A 22,133-nucleotide genomic window follows, 5' to 3' on the forward strand; every position below is an offset into this window, starting at 1 on the left:
TCCAGTCAGGATAGGTCTGATGAAACATTATTCACACCAAAAATGTGTCTTTGCTTTCAGGGTCAGGGCCCCCCTCCACCCTCTCTACTGGCCCAGGCTCACGGCGGGGCAGCACGGCTGGGCCTTTACCCCATCCTCTGGCAGTACCCCAACGGAACACCGACCTCCTACCCCCCGGGGCTCAACCTGCCCCCCACAGCCAAGTGGGTCCACCCTGAAAGCAGCGTGAATTCCGAGGGCTCACTCAGGAGGGTAGGTGTATGCGATTTGGAGGAATTGTGCAGTAGCATACCGCCACACTAGAAGTGATGAACACACAGGCTGTGTGGTTTACTGTCATCAAAGATGAAACAGACTCCAGGTCGTAAAAATGGAAACATACTTAACCAGATTAAAAACAAAAATGGACAGCGTAATCAATTCAATTGACTTTTATTTGAACATAGGGCTTCGAGCTGTGAATCTGAAAATGTCCCCTTTTCCATTAAAGTGTCATCATTTGTTGACTCTGAAGGACACCCAGGATTGTCCTTACATGACATCATCACAGTTTGGTCAGGTGTGTCCTTTTATTGACTGGGAGGTGGAGTCACCTGAATGAGCACTCAGGTCGGGGGGGTTGTAGTGTTAATTTATGTGTGTACAGCAGGGGTGTCAAACATACGGCCCGCGGGCCGGATCCGGCCCGCCACGTCATTTTATGTGGCCCGCGAATCTACCAGCAAAAAAACCAAAAATGGAAATCGCGCACGGCGGAGCTCCTCCCCGATCCGCGCGCACACACCTCCACCAGCGTATGTGGCAGCAGCAGCCCCCCCCCCCCCCCCGACGACGGCGACGAAGGAGCAGCAGCACCCCCCCCCCCCCCCCCCCCCCCCCCCGCCGACAACCGGCCCTTTGGGGGCAACCATGATGCCGATGCGGCCCCAGAGCAACAATGAGTTTGACACCCCTGGTGTACAGGCTGGATTATCCCTCTAATACCATTTCAACCTGCCAGCATCAAAACTTTAGATATTTAATAGTCATTTGATATAATATAATATTGTTACACTTTCACTTTGTGACAAATCTAAAAGATTTGTTGAACCTTTATCAAAATTGCATGAGTCTACTTTGATTTTCAAATGGCAGGAGGCGTAATATTTGTTAAACCATTTTAATGATATATTGTGGTGCTGCAGAGATTGCAGACGCATCCCACCGTAATGAAAATGAGAATAATGATGTAAAACTGATCACATTTTCTGTGGATATTACATTTTGGTTTATTGATTTTATCGATGCTATATCTGTGTGTGTTTGTGTGTTTCGTGTGCAGAACACAGCCAGTCCGTGGCTGCACCAGGCCGCCGGCAGCGCCGCTGACAGTCTGGGTTTGCTGAGCCACGTCCCCGTTCGGCCAGCAAGCGCCGACCCCCACCGGCCCCCCATCAAGATCAGCGCTCATGCTAGCCCTCCGCTGTCAAAGGCCAACATGAACGCTCATAAAGAGTGAGTAGAAAGCCCAGTAACATGTGAAGCTCTCCATGGTGCATTGAAGGCTCCTTTTGTTCATAGATTTACTCCATATAAGATCTGATCTGCTTGGAATAGAATGAATCAAGCTCCAGTCAGACAGGGTGTTAGGTCAAGAGAAGTTTATCTATTCACACGTATTCATAGCAGTCCAGCCCAGCTGCATTAATGCTAGTCTGTAAAGCTGTCCCATGCGGGGATAGTCCTAGAAAACTCCCAGGGTCAGTAAATCACCAGGAATTCCTTTTTTCTTAAAGATCGTTGGACGAAGCACTCCAGAGCAAGAAAGATGGGGCACACAATCGTTGTCTTGTACATTTGAACAGAGTGCCCTTTTTCCTTTGGATGTGTTCAGAGAGCAGCTAGAGAGCTAAGGTAGCCCTGAGATGCAGACAGGCAATGCCAGGTCAGACAGACTAAGTGAAGTGGCACTAATCCAATATGAGAGCAGTGGAGACAGTGGAGGAGTTTATTCAGCAGCCTGCGCTCTCCTTATGTAACCACCAGCCATAATTTAGACACCAGTAAGTACACAAAGCATCACAGAGGAAACATCACAAACTCATTAGCCTAGTTGTGTCATGGTCACTGAAAATCTGCTGAACAGCCTGTAACAGCATGATACCCTACCTGAACCTGTCTGTTACCTAAGTGTAGTTTAACGCTCATACACTCACATATGAGTTTTAGTTTCCTGTTGTTCCTGTCCTCGCTAAACGTTTGACTTGTCCGTGTGCAGAGATGTGGATAAGAAAGGCTTTGTGGACCCGATCAGGACGTTGACACTGGCCCAGCTAAAGCAGGAGCAGACGGACCGGAGTCGAACCCCAACAGGGAAAGACGTCCACCTCCACCGCCTCTACCTGGACCCCCACAGCAAGGCTCGCCTGGCAAATACACAGGTACGCTGTATTATCAGCACCATTGTTGTTGGTATCGGTAGCAGTAGCACTAATAGTGTTTTTTACAAAACATGTTCAGCTGTGTAGAAATCATATTCTTATTTCATAGATAAGCCTAAACAAATACTCGAGTATGCTAAGAGAAAATGGATAAAAATCAACATAAACTACATCCAGTCAGAAAGATTGAAACGTGTGCATAGGGCTGGTAGGCATGTATTTTGACAATACTGTGCTGACCGTTGGAGACTACAGAGGCACCAATCGATCGGCTGCCGACTTCTTTTTAAGGAACTAAAAGGCTCCCTCAGCCCATTGTTGTCTGCATTTCCATAGCGATCTAAAGACCCGAGAAGATTAGGCAAATGAATCCGCTTATGAAAAAGCAACATGACATGGGACGAGGTCACAGAGGTAAACACACTCTGCAGCCTCCAGTTCATCTAAAAACTCTCTGAAAAAGTAAAGCTCAGCTTTTGATTCACTGCGACGACATTTACTGCTGCATAGTATTCACTGATGCTCGTTGAAATGCGACGAGCAAAATGAAAGTAAGAGCTTCCGTCTCCACAGAATCTCATCTGTTGAGTGTTGGATGGTTATTTATTTGTGCAACTTTTCTTCTCTCAATCACAGCCACCGCCGCACCGTCTCTCTCTCTTCCTCTGCTCGCCCTCTCAGCTCACTCACACCCTCTCTCTCTCTCTTTGGTCTCTCGTCTTTTTTAAATGAGTCAGGAAGCAACAGCAAAGCCTAACTTTACTTTTAATGTTATCAAATAAATATGAATACCCTCCCGTTGTCCTAATATAGTCCTAAATCTATACATTTTATGAACGATACACGAGTTGAAGCAGCAGCTCTGTGTGTGTTTGACCAATCAGTGACGGTCATCCCTGCAAACCCCACCCCAAAAGTTCCTGTACTGTCAGAGAGTGCTACCCCTAAGCAGGGCCTTTTTGGGGGATAAAATGTCCCCAGAACTTAATTTAGACCCTGGTCCCTGCTGTCGAAACACAATGAGTTCCTCAAAAGATATTTGTTCCGAGGGGAAAGGGGCTCATGTAAATCAAAAGACCTCCAAAATGTAGCAGGAGTGCTGCAATATGTCTGTCCTTAACAGTGTTTTCATTTTCTTACACAGGATGCAGTTCAGGCAGCAGACCGAGCCAGTAAATACAAAGAGGAGAATCGTCAAATCCTGAAAGAGAGCATCGAGGTCGCTCCCTTCACCGCCAAGATCCAGCGCTCTGGTGATCCCGGGATGGACAGGGACAGAGAGCGGTGCAGGGAACCAGCCTTCCCCGTCCGGTTACCGGCTCTCGCCACCCCGAGCCCCAAGGCCGGCCACATCCATCCCCACGTCATCCAAACCGAAAAGAGCAACTACTTCACCACGCTCTCCAACAGCGTGGTGAATGAGCCTCCAAGACTCTACCCCTCCAAGGAGCTCTGCTCTTACTACGAGAAAGTGTCGGGCGGAGCTCCAGGGGTCGTGGCCAGCGTCGGGGCTGCCGTGCCAAGCCAGGGAGCTCTGTCCCTGGGCAGCTACAGCTCCAAAGCCTCCCTCTCCAAGCCCCCTCCCCTCATTAAACACCAGCCGGAGGGAGGAGAGGGTTTAGCAGGGAAAATCACCGAGCAGCTCAGCCAGCAGGTGACACTAGTCCAACAGCAACAGCAGCACCACACAGGTGGTATGGACAGAATAGAGCGCCGCAGCCCCGCCATTTCTCCTTCCTTGTCTACATCTTCCTCCATAGCACCCAACCACCACCACCATCACCACCACCACCAACACCACCAGCAGCAGCAGCAGCAGCAGCAGCTCAGGGCAATGCCATCTCTCCACCGAGCGCCTGTCTTCCATCCGCCCACACAGCACGCACTGGATCGCAAAGAGGCTGCAGAGCGAGAGAGGGAGCGGGAGAAGGAGCGAGAGCGAGAGAGGGAGAGAGCCGGTTACGGCGGACGCCTATCTCCACCAACCCTCACGCCAATCCAGCCAGTTAGCTTGGCGGCTGCCGGTAGTAAAACATCAGCAGAGCAGCAGAAGCCCCCCACGCTGCTGCCGGAACTCAGGGACGTCAAAGGTCATGGGAACGCCGCCGTCACCTCCGTCGCCTCAACCATCAGTGGGGAGATCATGACTTCGTCCGTAGACGCGTGGAGATACGGAGAGATGATTCAGGAAAGAGGGGGAATGTCGAGGGGCAAGCCCCAATCCGCGATGGCATCGGTCATCGTGCGTCCGTCATCATCCATCAAGTACGACAGTCTTGTTGGTTCTAACAAATCTGGTGCTATGATCACTAAGGAGCTCCCCCAGGGGAGGTTCTACCCAGCCAAGCTTCAGGGGGAGAGTGTGAGAGAAGCTGTAGCCGGCAGGGTTATCCAACCCAACTCGAACCTGGACGACATGTGTGTCCAGTATAAACACACTTCTATGCGTGGCATGCAGGGAACTATGGCAGCCGGGATCACAAACTCTGTGTGCAGGACTGCCATTTCAGCCGCATCAGCTTACGGCATACAGAGTATCAGTGGGACAGCCATCCCTGAGCTGGGCTACTTGGTCTCAGCCCATAAAACTGGCATTTGTGGTCGGGTGCTGAGCCACTCGGGACCAGGAGAGTACCAGGAGGGGTTAGGCTCACGCACCACATCTCCAGGGGGGTCTCTGCCTCCCCCTAGTCCAGTGGGGACACCCCAGCCCAGTCCAAGCCTCACCCCGACACCCAGCTCCATTTCTGGCTCCAGTCAGCCTTACTCCTCCTCCTTTGTCCACCTTAAGAAGCACAAAGCTGCCTTGGCTGCAGCCCAATCCAGAAGCAACTTCTCCACCGCGCCCACATCCGCCGCAACTGGAAACTGCTTCCTACCTGTAGATTCAGTCGACAAAACTCCCATTCGCAACTCGCCGCCCCCACCCCCCTCTAGCCAAGCCTCGTCATCTTCGGTTGACAGCAGTAGCAGCAGCTCGGCCAGCGGGAGCACAACGACAGGGAAGTCCAGTCCCTTGCCCAACGGCCAGACCTCCGGATCGACCTCGACAAGCAGTGGGCAGCCCAGCAACTACCACAAGCTGAAGAAAGCCTGGTTAACCCGGCACTCAGAGGAGGACAGGAACACAACTGCTACTACAAGCTCCACCAGTACTAAACCAGAGAAACTGCCCAGTACCAGCACCGTCACCAGCACCAGCACAAGCAACACCGCAGCCATGTCAGAAATGATCAAACCCTGCACAGTCAATCTCAGCGCTTCCACCTCCAGCGAGGTGGAGCTCAGCAAGGACAGCAAAGCGGAGAGAGAGAGGCAGCTGGAGGAGAAAGTGGGAGGAGCAGCTGCAGGGGGAGGAGGAGGGGGGGAGGAGAGGAAAGCAGCTCCCTTATCAAGGCGAGGGAACAAACGGCCGTACGAGTCCGCTTCAGAGAGCGGGGGGGACGACTCCGACACCAGTGAGAGCAAGATGGAGGGCCGAGCCAAGCGCCAGCCGAAACCCACCTACAAGAAGAAACAGAATGATATGGCCAAGAGGAAAGGAGACAATGAAAAGGAGGAAGATGACTTGAAGCCCAATGGCATCTTCCGATCAGCCCGAGAGAAGACGAAACTCAAACTAGCCAGCAGCAGTAAGTCTGACAGTCTTCTATAAATTGTTTCCCAGGCAGCAAGTTTGACCACAGGCTGGAAATGTTCTGTGCTTTTGTTCTTGTTAACTAACTAACTTGTTAACTACTCTAAGCCCCAAGCCCATTGGTTCCTACTAAATATCTTTTTTTTTAAATAGCGGACAAATATATATTTCGTTTTTTTAGTAGTAAAGTATCTCTGGCAGCAGGACGGTTAGTGTGGGACTGAGTCAAAATGAACTAGTGTGTTTATGGTAATGATGGAACATGTTACCCAGTACAACAGTGTGGTCAGTGGATTTTGAACAACAATGGAGCTCTATGATACAGAGGAAGAAGATATATCAGGCTTTGATACACAAGATAATTGTAGAGTATCAACTTATCAACTATTACACATATATGTCAGCATTTACCCCCACTAACTGACTGACTTTTAAGAATTCTTAGAGGAAAGATTGATCTAATTCAGTATTTCTGGATTTTGAATGATCCAAAAATGTGAAAATAGAGCAAGTAGATTGCTCGTGTATATTTCATCTCCTCTCTGCCTTTCCTGCTGCCACCTGCTTTCCAACTTTCCACAACGATCATGTCATGTGTAGAAAGAGTTGAGAAACACGTATGTTTGAATGCAAATCCTCTCGGCTATGTGAAGCCAAAATGTTCCATTTTCTAAAGGTGCTTTCACAAGCCATGGTTTAGTCCGTTTTGACTCTGTTGTAGGTTGGACATAGGTAGAGGACAGGGTAACGTGAGGTAGAGGAAAACATACAGAATGTGTTAAATAAAGTCCACAAATATAGTGATGTAAACTGCAGGAGAAGGGTAGTAAAATAAAGTGAAATAACTTTGACAGCAACATTTCAAAGTCTGCGATTCTCTCAATAGAAGTGGCAGCTCTCGAGACTAAAAAGATAAATTTGCTCCTTCGTACATGCCCTTCAGGAGATTGTCCGCTTTAATTTGTGCACTGTGAAAACAAACCAAAAGTATCAATTTTACTCTGATTCGGACTAGCCAAACTAGTGGCTGATCTTCTCTCTGATGCAGAATAGTCTCTGATGCCAAGATTATGAGCAACTCTTTATTGGTCAAGATGAAATGTAGGCACTGTCAGTGACTTAATCAGGGCCACTCTTCTCAGATGGGATCCCCCGCTCCCTCCTGAAGGACTGGAGGAAGGTGAAGAAGCTGAAGCAGACGGGGGAGTCGTTCCTGCAGGACGACTCGTGTGCTGAAATCGGGCCCAACCTGCAGAAGTGTCGGGAGTGCAGGGTGGTCCGCAGCAAGAAGGGAGAGGAGCCCACGCATTCCCCCGTCTTCTGTCGCTTCTACTATTTCAGACGGTAACTCGCTTTTTTCTTTCCCTGACGTTTTTCCAGGGTTTTCCTCTGGTTTCCTGCACGCAACTACACTTCCAAATGCACCTATCAACCCTACATACATTATTACCTAAAGGTCCTGTGGGATCACAAGTACATAACTGTTGCAGCTGTAATAAGCCCCCTAACTCCTCCTCAAACTCTTTCCCTCATGCAACAAACAATTGCTCCATGATGCATGGTACCATCGCTACAGTTTTCTCTGAAGCGTGCAAGAATAACACAGATAGAGAGGAGAGGAGAGGAGAGGGGAGGGGAGGGGAGGGGAGGAGAGAGGAGAGGAGAGGAGAGGGGAGGAGAGAGGAGAGGAGAGGAGAGGAGGGGAGGGGAGAGAGGAAGGACAACCTGTTTTCATCAAAAACCCTGCCCTAGCTACAAAGCATAGATTATTCATCATACTGCACAGACAGTATGTACTTTTTCTGTCTGTGTTCAGCTCTCTCTCAAACACTCACATTGACTGTGAATGCACATTGAACACACAAACACACACACACACACACACACACACACACACACACACACACACACACACACACTTGAGTTGGATAAGCAGCAGCTGCAGTCTGGGGTCTAACAGGGTAAATCTGCCAAAGAGGATTTTCTACTCTATAATCTTGTCCTCTGCTTAACTGCTGCTGCTGCAATCCCTCTCTCTGTCTCTGTGTGTTGCTCTCTGTATGTCACTCTCTGTGTGTCTCCCCCTCCCCTTCTCTACATCCCCACTTGTAATTCTCTCCCTCACCCTATCTCACCTCCTCCCTGTCTGAGCCATAAACATTCACCTGAGCTGACTGGGCTGTGTAAGGACACCACAGACGTGGGAGATGGTTCATCCAGAGAACAGCTGTAAATCATTGCATATGCCCTCCTTTTTGATACATGGGTGTTGTATACTTATGAACATTACTTATTTCGATATAATATATATGTATGTATACTAGGGCTGAAACAACGAATCGATAATAATCGATTATTAAAAGAGTTGGCAACGAATTTCATTATCGATTCGTTGTGTCGCGCGATTATTACGCCACTCAATAATGCCGTGTTCACACCAAACGCGATGAACGCGGCGCGAATCGCGTTCATCGCGTCATTCGCGCTGCCGGTCTCGCCAGTGAGGGGGCGCGGCTTATTGCCCTGAAAGCCGTTCAACTTTCCGTCATCAACCATGGAAAAAATCACCTCTATTTCTGCCTAGTACGTGTTGTGGAAGTCCCAGATATCACGGGAAACTAAACGCCGTCATGTCTGGTTCATAACATAGTCCGGAGGAGCTCCGTGGATTTAATCGAGCGCACTGTGTCTAGCGAGCCACACGTCGGCTGTTTACTACAGCTGTATGAACACACAATAAACTGATTTGGCTGTGATTTAACGGCAATAAACCGACAAAAAGGGACTCCGAAATAACTACGTAATGATGCCGATTTGTACTTGTTTTCTCAATGGAGCTCGGATCGATCGGTGCTAGGCTATGCTAACATTGCTAGCAATTCATCAACACTCAACATAACGATGACGTAAATACGGCAGCGTCTATTCATTGTTTGCACTATATGGTTTACACACACATAGTTTGGTCCGGTCTTTATTGATATGAGGTATCATAGAGCTCTGGGTGAACACAGATGGATACAGTATTAATTTCCTGATTCAACAACGGCAGGACGTCAGTGATGACAGGAGAAACATATCAACGCCGATAGGCTATCGCGCCACAGCTTCACGCGATTCTTTCGGTTGGAAGTTAATGTTATGTTTTTTTATCTGATTCATCGATTAATCGAAGAAATAATCGACAGATTAATCGATTATTAAAATAATCGTTAGTTGCAGCCCTAATGTATACAGTTTAATATCTGTTCGCCATAGGAGTACTTTAGGGATTATAAACTGCTTGTAAATACACAGATACATCAGGATGATTCTTGTAGTGCTATAGTAATATTTGCAGCTGCATCTTCTCAGTAAGGGCTGTTGGGACTGTGTTTAGCACTTAAATGGATGCAAGATTTTGAAATAAAAAGGTTAGCATTAGTGTGCTGCTACTCACATCTTCCACAATACAGTGCATGTTTCTGGTGTTTTACACTGATAGGAGCTGTGTTTAACATTCTGAACATCAATATAGCAGCAGACAAGTATGATCTATGTAAAGAGATAGTGGAGTAAAGTCTACCTGAACAGAGAATGAAGTCACTCTCCCTCTGTGTGCAGTTCTTTAGTGGTGTGAAAGCAAACAAACCAACCACAGGATTCTATGATAGCAGATGTGATTTTAGCATTATAACCAAAGCTACTAATGAATCCATCTGCTGATGGTGCAGTCTGTTCAGTAAGCCATCTTATTATCTCTATTTAAGGCCATGTACTGTATGTAACCTACTGTATTCATGCAAGTCGACACATATGCACGTCAATGCAGGTGTTTTCCCTGATTAATCCGCTGTTAACAAAGCTAAAGGATGCTCGTTTTTATCTTTTCATAAAGCAACATTTAAATACGAGGAGATTACATTTTAGTGTATGTAATTTAAATGTGTACATTAATAATACAAACTTAATAATAAGTTTAACTGACGAATGTCTCTTTTGACTGGTGACGTTTCTAAATGTGTAAAGGTGTGTTTCACTATAAGCTTCTCTAATTCAGTAGCACTGTGAGGGCTTCAAAAGTCAAACTGCAAATTAAGCATCATGCAAACATGTTATGTGGTGCGCACTGTGCTAAAGAGGTTTTCATTTGTCTCCATCTATGAGTCCAAGATAATGCTTTTATATGGTTACTTTCATATTTTGCTCTTTACTCGACAAACTGTGTGCTAGTAACCCGTTTCCTCCCATCCAGGCTGTCCTACAGTAAAAATGGAGTCATCCGGATGGATGGCTTCTCCAATCCGGACCAGTTTGACGACGAAGCCCTGGCCCTGTGGGTCCCCAGGCTGATGGAGGAGAGCCAATTGGACCAAACCACAGCCAAGTACATCCTCAGCTTCATAGGAGACAAGTTCTGTCAGATGGTTGTGACCGAGAACACCGCAGCCACCTGGGTCAAGAAGGATGGTGAGCTGTCGTTTGAAAACGGCTGACACTTTGATTCAATAACCCTGAACACGTTTTTTTTATATTGATCTCATTTTGTGTGCGTTTCAGCCAAGTTGGCGTGGAAGCGAGCAGTGAGGGGGGTGAGGGAGATGTGTGACGCCTGCGAGGCGACGCTCTTCAACATCCACTGGGTCTGTCAGAAGTGTGGCTTTGTTGTCTGCTTGGACTGCTACAAGGCCAAGGAGAGAAGGAGCTCCAAAGGTCAGTTGTGTGTATGTTTGAACAGACGAGCAGGCTATTCAGGGATTTTTGCATACACTCATATCACAGGAAGTCACAATAAAGGTAGCCTCAAAGGTCATACAGACTTCTTGTGCTGTCATCGCTTCTTTTTTTTATTTTTATTTACTGGCTTGGCCTAGGTTCCAAGGTTTTTAGTCCTGGAAACACAGTTGTCAGTGACTCATGAGTTTTTAATCATGGGGATCTATTGGCAGAAAGGCAATATAATAATAATAAATATGTTTTTTTTTGTGTATAATCACTTTAGAAACTAAGAATCCTTGCGTTTCCGTTAGCTTAGAATGAGCCCTTCATATCTACATAGGGAGCTGGTTCTCTTCATGGACTCCACAGTGTTGCACCTACGTGTTACTAAAGTAGCCCAGAGCGGACAAACCAAACACTGGCTCTAGACTGAGTGTTTCATGTTCTTATGTCACCTAAAGGCCACCGTAGTTCTCCGAGTCGCTTGGAATGGGAGTGGTGAGCGGAGGGGTGTTCGGTTGGATGCAATGTGCAACCTTATCACTAGATGACACTAAATCCTACACACTGCTCCTTTAAGGACAGAGAATATCTTTGGAGTGTTCACGCATGTCGGCCTATAGTTACAGTAACGGTCTGTATGTGAAGCTCACATGGGCGCTGAAAGGAGGCTGCATGGCTCTCAGAGCGAGTTAAAGAGCAGATGAGAAAGCAGAGAAATACCTATTGGAAACATTTTAAAATCAGAATCGACGCGTCATCTGATCAGCTCTTGTGATCAAACTATTTATAACAAGCATCTGCTGATAGCGGTCGATGGGAGCACCCTTAACGATGACTTGATGCAGAAGTAAACTTCGGCAAAGCCAAGACATTCAAATTTCAGCACCTCTAAGTGGACATATCGCTTCGAAATGCAGCGCCAAAGCTTATTGAGCTAATGGAGCGCCGGGGTAAAAGGAAAGCGCCTCTTATATTTTACAACATTGTGCGTTAGTTACCAGTTAATCTGGCTATCAAAAATTAAATTAACCAAAACTGACACCCCTAGTTTTAATTCAGCAATATATAATTTCAACCTGAAAACTACCTGACAAATACCTCTGTTACTGACCTGTTTGCTGCGTGCAGACGTGGATTCACCCGACTACCACAGTCCAAATATACAAGTACAATTTACTGCATAACCTTTCCCTGAGTAACTTTGTTTAGGTAAGAGAACGCATCACTTGAATCATTTCGAGGAACTAAACAGACATGATAGAATTCCTCAGTCTGCAGTCATACAGCTGATGGTCATTATGGTATCAATACAGCAGCTGACGTGCGTCTCTCTCTGTGTGATCAGATAAAGAACTCTACGGCTGGCTGAAGTGTGTGAAAGGCCAACCCCACGACCACAAACACCTCATGCCCACACAGATCATACCTGGCACAGGTACAGTCCACACTCTACGCTGGCATCATTGCATGTTCCGTCTTAATAAAGGTCCTGCTTTATTATTATTTGTGTTTAAATTCTGCTGCATCTTTTTTCTTTAAACGTGTCAGTGCTGTCAGAGTTGGTGGCTTCCATGCACTCTCTGAGAGAAAAACACAACATCAAACACCACTGTCCCTGCACCAACAAGCAGAACCTCCTCACCAAACTACCAGCCACCAACGGAGTCTCACAGGTACTGCTGTAACCACACATCAGACAATCAGACAATAATCACACATTTAGAACACATTCTAAAGCATTTTAGGACTTATAAGGTCAAATAACATTATACTTATAAGGTCAAATAACATTATACTTTTAGTTATTATAATGCAATATAATCAGTTCAAATGCTTTATAATGGGATTATAAAATACTCTAAGTGGTCTTTGTTTGCTTTAATAAAGTGAAAAAAAATTAAATATATGCAAGAACATCACACGGAATGTTATAGAAATAATTTCAACTTTCCTGGAATCCAACAATGATCACAGAGTTATGAATATTTATATGTGCTTATAACTTAATTAAACAGTGCTATAAACAGATTATAACGTATTATAAGTATGTTTATAATGCACTATAGACATGGGCGTTGTAGAAAGTGCTTCTTGTAAATGCTGCTTACAGGCACGTGTTGATTTGTAGAAGGCCACAGCAGACCTCATGTTAAAAGGTCTTCAGAGGGGCAGCTTGATTCCATATTCAACCAAATGAAGCTAATAAATCAGGGGCAAAAGAAGTTTTGCATTTTATTTTATTTCAGATATGTATGATATATACACATGCAAAGTATGTCTGTGAGTTGGAGTCATACTGTACTGAATTATTCAGATAGTTGTTCTACATGGTAGATTACAGGATCTGGAGGATGAGCACTTGTTTGGAGTGACTTTTCACCGTCTCCCTCTGACTTTCTTTTACATCCTGAACATCCTGATCCTGAGTCAGTTTGAGCTTGTGAGTAACCCTCGCCCTTTCTCTGCCAGGTTCTGCAGAACGTCCTGAACCACAGTAACAAACTGTCCCTGGTGAAGGCTGAGCCGGGCTCTCAGCAGAACTCTGACCAAGGAGGAACTAAGGTGGAGACCAACGGAGGAGGCGGTGGGGGAAGCAGTCCAGGCAGTGATGCAGGAAGTGCTCCCGTCACCCCGTCCGAGTCCCAGTCGCCTCTGCACTTCCTGGCTGAACTGGCAGAGCAAAAATCCAGGGAGGAAAAGAAAGGTGAGGGGAAGGGAGCCATTTGATCACCTTTATGGCTCCTCGATTAACCAGTTCCATCGTCAAGTCATTTTGTATATTTCACCTCCAGATAGTATGTTGTCAGTAACCTCCTCTTTCTCTTACAGAAAACAAGTCGGTGCTGCTGGGTAAATCAGTGAAGGAAGACAAGGTGGGGGACAGCCTGGAGGTCTTGCAGCAGTGTAAAACCACGTCACTGGTGGCCAACAGTACGGAACAGGGCTCCACACTCAGAGACCTGCTCACCACCACAGCAGGGAAGCTGAAGCTGGGCTCTACTGACGCAGGAATTGCCTTTGCACCGGTCTACTCTACTGCGTCACAGGTACACACATCAACACCTTTCTGATGTTTTGAAATGAATGGATTCATCTGCTTTACTGCCTAGTTGTGTCAATAAACACCGCAGAGCTTTTCAAATTTAGAAAGACATTGTTTTAGAATATTGAAATGCTGTTTTTGCTTTCTATCGATAGACTGGAAAAGGTGGGCGGACCATGCCCAATATCCTCGACGACATCATTGCCTCTGTGGTTGAGAACAAAATCCCTGCCAGCCGCCAGAGCATCACCACCAAACTGTCAATCAAGCACGAGCCCGTCACCCTGAGCAACAACAACAACAACAACCCCACCCCTGCTATCACTGAGGATGCCAAACCAGACAGGAAGAAGTCGGCGCACGTTACTGCTGCAGTGCCAGAGGAATCGACCAATCAGTATCCAGATATTCCCCACTGCTGGTTAAACAACAGACGGTTACTGTGGCTCAAAGATCACCGCAACCAGAACAACTGGAAGCTGTTCAGAGAGTGCTGGAGACAAGGACAGGTACACATCGGTCCTACTAGCAGCAGCAGCAGTCACAGTAACAGTGCTGTGTGACTTTAACACAGCCATGTGTTTGTGTTTGTCCAGCCTGTGTTGGTGTCGGGGATCCATAAGCGACTCAATGGCGGCCTGTGGAAAGCTGAGTCCTTCAACCAGGAGTTCGCAGACCATCAGGGAGACCTCCTCAACTGTAAAGACCAGGTGGTGTCCAACTCCGGGATCAAGGAGTTCTGGGATGGATTTGAGGACATCACCAGTGAGTTCATCCCCAATCTCTCGAATCACTGTTTGATCGATTGGATCAGCTGAGATGATGTCACCACAAAACAGGAATCAGTGACTAACTAAAGTCTTCTTATCTGTTCAGAGCGACCCAAGTCCAAGGATGGAGAACCGATGGTCTACAGACTGAAGGACTGGCCGTCTGGGGAGGAGTTCATGGCCCTCATGCCCTCCAGGTACGCATACACACTTCAAAGATAACTTTACCCTGGAACTTATTCTCCCATGTTTTTTGGGGTCCAGTATTGAGGGAGAACGCTGCCCTGATTGTTATTATAGGTGTTATAATGACAAAAAAACGGTCTTGATCCGGTCTGTTTGTTATTGTGACAACGGTGGAAAGGTGAGTAGGAGAGAGGAGAGCCAGTGTTGTCAGTTTGTTGAGTTGGAGAACAGAAAGCGTAGCTTAGTGTTTTCTAAAAGATGTTCAATGTCATGGCTGAATATCTAGCTGACTTCCACAATGTGGATTTGAGGACAGATTTCAATACGAGATTTGTCCTCGAGTTAGACTCAACAACAAACCGAAAGTGAAAGGTTTTATTTCTCTTCAGGGTTCTTTCCGTAATGTTATCAGATAAATAGTTGTATAGAATTGATCATTTAGACACAAAATCATGACAAAATAGGGTTAAAGAATACCCAAGTTACCCTTTAACCCTTTAAGCTGTTGAATCTTAAGCTTTCAAATTTGCTAAACATTTGCTGATGGTAATAATAATGCATTTCATGGGATTGGGTCTTAAGAAGTCATTGTGAGCCCATCTGAAAGAGGTTGTTTCTTTGCAGATATGATGACTTGATGAAGAACCTGCCCCTGCCAGAGTACTCGGATCCAGAGGGCAGCCTCAACCTGGCCTCCCACCTGCCATCTTTCTTTGTCCGGCCCGATCTGGGGCCCAGACTGTGCTGTGCCTACGGTATGGACGGAAATGAACAGCAGCACGGATCTAACTGATTGAGGAGAAAAGAGATTCGATAGCCTCAGAGCTCAGAAGATAGATAGTTTACCAAGTTGGAAGTGCTTGTAGCCCTGCACTAATTAACTGATACATCTACACCTGACCAACATCTGGATTCTGGGTTAGAATGATCGTTCTGCCCATATACACCTCAAATACATGTGTAGTTCAGAATGATTTGATCGGATCACCAAAGATTCCAGTTAATATTAAGTAGAACACATGTTCTACTGTTTCCTCGTGTGAACGTGCTGTGCAGATAGAATCCCCCTCGGCCCTTCTTCTTATGAATACCTTGTTTGTCTCCCTGCAGGTGTAGCTGCGTCTCAGGACCAGGACTTCGGGACCGCCAACCTCCATGTGGAAGTCTCCGACGTCGTCTCCGTTCTGGTCTATGTAGGAGTGGCCAAAGGCAACGGAGTCCTGTCCAAAACTGGTAAGGCTTCCTAGAGTCAGTGAAGTGATCGACTCACAGACTGGGTGGACTAACGTGAAAGTATTGTCAAATAAGGTGTACCGGAGGGAACAGATCAATAACGAGATGAAGGAATAAATAAAGGTGTCAGACCTCTTATTTTAAACTGGAGCAGCCAGAAGCAGTGAGGTCGATCCAATGCTGTTAGAAACATGCAGCTAAGTACCACTGTCACCACTCATTGGGACTGCTGCATCTTGGGAAGTAAACACTGAATATTAAATGTGGAGTTCTCCCACTCATCATAATACAACAGACACACGCTTAAACTCATCGTCCTTGGAAATATCGAAATACTTGTCTTCGAAGAGTCGACTTAACTTGACAGTGTTTCCAAACAGAATTTAGCTTCTATTTGTGATTTTCATTTTAAATAGTAGGAAAAAATAGAAAATCAATATGTGATCAATGTGCGATCAATGTTGATATTGTGGCGAGCCGCCACAACTGAATCAGTGTATGGGAAGCACTGCTTTAACACTAACCTTCATGTATAGTGTGTCTTTAGATGTGTGAGAGTCTGTTTATTAGAGTGGCAGAAAGTAACTCCTGACTTGTTCTATTGTCTCTACCCCTTTGATCTGGGAAATTCAAAAATGGATGCTTAAAGAACCACAATTCCAACCACAGTGATCCTTAATGAAAGATGAAACAGAAAGGTGTTCAACTTTTTTCAACTGCGCCTTCTTAGAAAACATTCTCTTTTACATTCATTATTTAGAAACCATATTTTAAGAATCAATATCAAAGAAATGTATTCAGTTAAGTCATTTATTCAGCAAAAAGTCAAACATGTCAGTTATCAGGGTCTTTTCTATGCATCACGTCATCGTTAAATGAGGAGCAGAGCGAGTGTGAGTGTTGGATGGATGTGTTTTTGACTAAAAAAACTAAATAGTGAAGCATTAATTAATGAATTGAAAAAAAAAAATCTATTCATTCAGTTCAGCCTCAGAAACAGGAGTGTGTGTGTGTGTGTGTGTGCAGGAGTGCTGAAGCGTCTGGAGGAGGAGGATCTCGATGAGGGGGTCCGAAGGAGGCTCAAAGACTCCAGCGAGACACCGGGGGCTCTGTGGCACATCTACCTCAACAAAGACATGGACAAAGTCCGAGAGTTCCTGCACAAGGTCAGCACTCTGATAAAGAAAACCAATGACTGTTTTTCAAATGCAAATGTAGCGAAGTAAACCTCACCACCGCCTCTCTCTCTCCCACCACCTCGGCTCTGTAAGGAGCAGGGATTGGACGTGGCGGCGGACCAGGACCCAATCAGAGAGCAGGGCTCGTACCTGAGCAGGAAGCAGCGTCAGCGGCTGCTGGATGAACACGGAGTCCAGGGCTGGACTGTGGTTCAATTCCTGGGAGACTCTGTACTCATACCAGCAGGGGCCATGCACCAGGTATGTAGAATATTCACACTGTTTGGTGACTGCTGTTTTAGGAAGTATTAAGCCTTTTTTTCTTCTTTTGTTTTAAATCAACATACTTGTGAGGTGTTTTTTAAAGATTTACATCTTCAGTCGGGACCAATGGGCTTGGAGCGTCACGGACTGCTTAGGGAAGTACTGAGAGAATTAGAAAAATATAGAATAACATCAGCCTTATTCTTAAAGATGAATTGAATTGACACTTCATGCTCTTTTTTTAAATATAATATAAAAGCACATTTTTGCACCGTCCGATGGCACAAATCACATAGGTGCTGTAAATCATATTGAATGTATTTCACATTGCTGCTATATATGTTTTATGATGAATGGATGTTTTCACAACCTCACAATGCTGTAGCCCAACAAGACTACATGTCCCCTTTGATCGTGTCCACTGTTCTCTGAGTCCTCATGTCCTTTCTCTCCGTCAGGTCCAGAACCTCCACAGCTGTGTCCAGGTCATCAACGACTTTGTGTCTCCCGAGCATGTGGCCAACTCCTTCCACCTGACCCAGGAGCTCCGGCCCAGTAAAGAGGAGGTCAACTACGAGGATAAACTACAGGTGACGGGCCGCAGCTCCATCGGCCGTCATTTAACACAGCATATGATGGAGACGCTTTTTATTAGATCAGAAGAGTCCCTCTCACATTGACATTGTTGGTGGGATTTTGGCTGTGCAGCTTAAAGGGACAGTTCAGGTGTTTTGTAGTGTGGTTGTATGAGGTACTTCTCCATAGTCGGTGTGTTACTACAGTAGCATCAGCACGGGAGCAGAGCAATGTACTGCTGTGGACGTATTTGACCTAAAAAAAGCTTAGTGCTCACTGCATATGCTGTATGTTCAATATTTTCACCGGTTATCCTGCAGAGATCTCTGGCGGTTGAATTGATCTATGCTCTCATCAAAGACACCAGACGCTAGTGAAATTATTATTGTTGACTTTGGTGAATTCAGACTAACAAAAGTCACACAACAAACGAACCGATCGAGGCCGCAGTAGACCAGTGACTCCTGTGTTCTGCGACGTAAAAGTACCTCATATAACCCCACTTTAAAACACCTGAACTATCCCTTTAAGGCAACATCCATCATCTCTGTTACTGATTCAGAGTCAGCCTCTCTCTTTCCTCATCTCTCACTCGCTGTAGCGTGTGTGTGTGTGTGTGTGTGAGTAAAAAACAAGGACAGACAAGAGTGGCAGAGTGAGTCATCATCAGTGATGTTCTCTGGACATCGAGTCCTGAACACACACACACACACACACACACACACACACACACACACACACACACACACACACACACACACACACACACACACACACACACACACACACACACACACACACACACACACACTCTCTGGATTGTAAAGCGCGCTTTATACTCACCGTAGTGAAGGGATGCACATGGTGTTTAAGACTGACTTGAGAACAGTATCCTTTAAACAGTAACACTGCGTGTTCAACGCCAGCCACAACATGTAGTGATGGAACTGTTGTGAAATCAGTGCTGCTGTGACAACTCTTCCTCCTCCTCCTCCTCTTCCTCCTCAGGTGAAGAACATTCTGTACCACTGTGTGAAGGAGGCGGTGAACTCCCTGAAGAGGAGCAGCTCTGAGGAAGACGAGGAGGAAGAGAACTCATGACACCCCCTGAGCCTCGTCTGCGCCTTCCAGGGAGGGACACGACTCCCGCCGGCACCTCGCTCTCCACGCGCCCGCCCCCTCCAGCGGAGGGCCACGTCACGTGACGGGCGGTCGGCTCGGAGCCGGTCACTTGACCCGCGGGGACCTCCCAGTGTGTGAGGCGCACCCGCATCGTATCACATCCAGGTGGCCAGTGAGAGGCACGCCCCGCCGTCACCCCCAAACCTTCAGTGCCAAGAGGAGACGACCACGAGACCGGAGGGGCCGCCATGCGGACAGGGATTAAACCTCAGCCCCCACACACTCACAGGGAGGACAGAGGGATTCTGGGCAACGGAGGACAGCATGCAGGTTAGGAAGCCTTCTAAAAAGCCACTATGCTGGAGTGACACAGCACTACGGGCCACTGAAACTCTTTAACGTGACTGTTGGCGTCTCCATGGGGACTCGGGCTGTCCTACCGGATCAAGTTCACAGGTCGGAGGTTTAATCCCTGTCTGTAGCAGCAGCCGACACGACGTCTTGCAGAGAAGATGTCACTGATTAGGACAGCATCACCAGCAGCAAGCAGCATCAGGATCCAAACTGTCATCTCTGCTGTTTAAAAAAAAAAACTAGAAAAAAAAAGATTAGGGGGAGGAAAAAAATGCAAACCGTAAATCTCAGATGTTTCTAGCAGCGAGCTGTGCTGCTCCCTCGTTTGTTGTTCCGTCTGTAGTCTGTCTGTCTTTGTCCTTTCTTTCTAGTTCTATCTGTCTGTTGCTGTTTTGTTCTTCATTTTCTTTATCACACGAACATTGTTTTATTTCCCTCTGTGAAGATGTATTTATTTTATAGCTGTATGATACGCAATGTTATTGAGACAAAAAAAGCATTCATGTAAATGTGACTTGTACAGTTTTTTTGTTTGTTTCTTTAGTATGTGGTTTCAGTTGTAATACGGCTCTACTGTGATGGAGGACATACACACACACACACACACACACACACACACCAGCTAATGCCTGTAACTTTGGGAAATGTTGATGCTCTACAGTCCTCATGCCATAAATACATTTTTTTTTAAATGAACTGCCAAACTATTGTAAAGACTGTGTAGAGTTGTATTATGTAAAGACAGAACACAATGGCTTATACACTTCAGCATTTTATGGGAAAAAAAGTATTTGCTGTAAAATTTACAGAAAAGATGTAATTTATTTAAGAAAAGAATGACTTGTCCTGTTTTTTGTTTAGTTCAGATTTACTATGGTGAACTTTTGAAGTTAAAAGATAAATGAAAATGTTTACTATATTGTGTAAATATATACATATATATACATTCACTGAGGTATTTTTTTAAAACATGGCTTGCTTCAATTTCAAATTTTAAAGTGCAAGTGTTACATGCTTTGTACATTGAAGTTCAAAAGGGTTTTACATTTTCCATTAAAATGGATTTATCAAACGTTTGGTGTTGTGTTGTGATGATTGGTCTCTCCTGGATACAGAGAGGAAGGCATTAGAAACTCAAACGGTTCAATAAGAACCTTTTGGCTCCAGGATGCAGTCATGGAAAAATCCTCAAATCATAACCACAGTAAGAGAAAACCAAAGATATTTCCCATTGCACAGTAATATACTGTATCTCCTGGACCTATCATCATTGTTTTGTCCCATATAAAACGTAAACACACATACTGTAAATATGCGCATCACAAAAAAATGTTTTGAGCTAAAGCATTTTTTTGCCAGGATCACTAAGGTCACAAGCGAGTAAATATGAAAAGCACATCTATCCAGCTAAAAATTTAGTAATAAGAAAAATATGAATATCTACATAAGAATCTTAAGAATTGTTTAAAGTAAATAGGAGAACTTTGGGAATAAAGGAGAATGTACATGCTGTGCATTGGATGTGTTCAGGTGAGTTGCACTGTGCTGTTGTCACCACTAGGTGGTGGTGTTAAGCCGTGTTACTTATGTTTGCAACGAAGACGTTACCCTTCCTCAAACCAGGCTCGGTTCGGTAGACGATCAAACGGACTTGAATTAAATCAGACATGTCATGTTTGGTGACGATCTTACAGAGATTGACAAACTGTGCAACCAATCAGAGCCGCCTTCTTTAGCCCAGAGCAGGTTTTTTGGTGTGAAATGTGTTCGCGCTGGAAAATTGACATGACAAAGTATACACAAAGAATTGTGGGAAATCTTGAAAAACGGGCTCGAGGGCTCTACCGTCCACCGTGTCGTCCGCAGAGGGCCCAACTCACTCTCATTGCACTTCCTGAATGCTGGACAATTGAATTGCTTTTAATACTATTATCCGGTGGGTGCTGACTATATTAACAGTACAGGGTTTATGACTCTTCTCTTTCCCTGGAGTCGAAACAAGTGGATGCAGCCAACCGGAAGTAGACTCGAACCAGAGTGCATTTAACAGGTGTGACCGTGAGCACCCGCTAGTTGGTGTAAATAGGAATGGGACAGATCTTTGCTGCGAGATATCACGTTACCATGAAAACGACAAAAAACATGATGCATAATTGTGTGTATTTATTTTATACTTTGTACTCCCTGATTTGAACGTCTTCCAGGCTCTTTCCTCACAAGATGAGAAGTAACTTCATATAATCTATTTACTCGTTTTTGTCAAAACAGCTTCAATGACAAAATCTAATATTTGATGAATAAATAAATAAATATCTTCTGATTTCAAGTTTAGTTTTTGTTCCATCTTTAACCCTTAATGCTTCTGAGTAAACGTAATAAGACTGAACACAGTAAGCCGTCTTCTTTGTTTACCTTTTTACTTTTTACGTCTCCATGCGTCCACTGGTTACTCTGTCCAAATCCCAATGTCCCCCTCACGGACTCACGGACTTTGAGGCGCGCTCCCGCGAAGTCCGTGAGGGTTTAGGGCTGTCCCGCTGCCAAATCTCGAGTGTTTGAGGGCTCTCTGGAAGACATTTTGAGTCCTTAATGGACCCTTTCCGCAAGTCAGCATGGTATGCTGACTTAGCCTAAGGGAATTACCCACAA

The 22,133-nt window shown here is 45.6% G+C and overlaps 1 protein-coding gene across 3 annotated transcripts in view; it reads left to right on the plus strand.

Annotated features, from left to right (window-relative positions):
* jmjd1cb (jumonji domain containing 1Cb) overlaps positions 1-20,560 on the plus strand; it is a 118,057-nt gene extending 97,497 nt beyond the window's left edge. For 2 of the 3 annotated variants that reach the window (XM_079183009.1, XM_079183011.1), the window contains 20 exons: positions 61-252; positions 1,322-1,494; positions 2,258-2,420; positions 3,565-6,052; positions 7,200-7,401; positions 10,292-10,506; positions 10,597-10,749; positions 12,104-12,193; positions 12,307-12,431; positions 13,228-13,462; positions 13,588-13,805; positions 13,957-14,310; positions 14,398-14,566; positions 14,678-14,768; positions 15,382-15,512; positions 15,868-15,990; positions 17,017-17,156; positions 17,262-17,429; positions 17,891-18,022; positions 19,017-20,560. In XM_079183009.1, the coding sequence (XP_079039135.1) occupies positions 61-252; positions 1,322-1,494; positions 2,258-2,420; positions 3,565-6,052; positions 7,200-7,401; positions 10,292-10,506; positions 10,597-10,749; positions 12,104-12,193; positions 12,307-12,431; positions 13,228-13,462; positions 13,588-13,805; positions 13,957-14,310; positions 14,398-14,566; positions 14,678-14,768; positions 15,382-15,512; positions 15,868-15,990; positions 17,017-17,156; positions 17,262-17,429; positions 17,891-18,022; positions 19,017-19,109 (5,655 nt within the window). In that variant the 3' untranslated portion in view covers positions 19,110-20,560. The remainder of the gene's footprint in view (positions 1-60; positions 253-1,321; positions 1,495-2,257; positions 2,421-3,564; positions 6,053-7,199; positions 7,402-10,291; positions 10,507-10,596; positions 10,750-12,103; positions 12,194-12,306; positions 12,432-13,227; positions 13,463-13,587; positions 13,806-13,956; positions 14,311-14,397; positions 14,567-14,677; positions 14,769-15,381; positions 15,513-15,867; positions 15,991-17,016; positions 17,157-17,261; positions 17,430-17,890; positions 18,023-19,016) is intronic. The other variant, XM_079183010.1, reaches the window with a different exon arrangement.
* Positions 20,561-22,133: the final 1,573 nt, after the last annotated feature.

Source organism: Pholis gunnellus (genome assembly GCF_910591455.1).
Source record: "Pholis gunnellus genome assembly, chromosome: 21".
In the NCBI taxonomy this organism is placed as follows: Eukaryota; Metazoa; Chordata; class Actinopteri; order Perciformes; family Pholidae; genus Pholis; species Pholis gunnellus.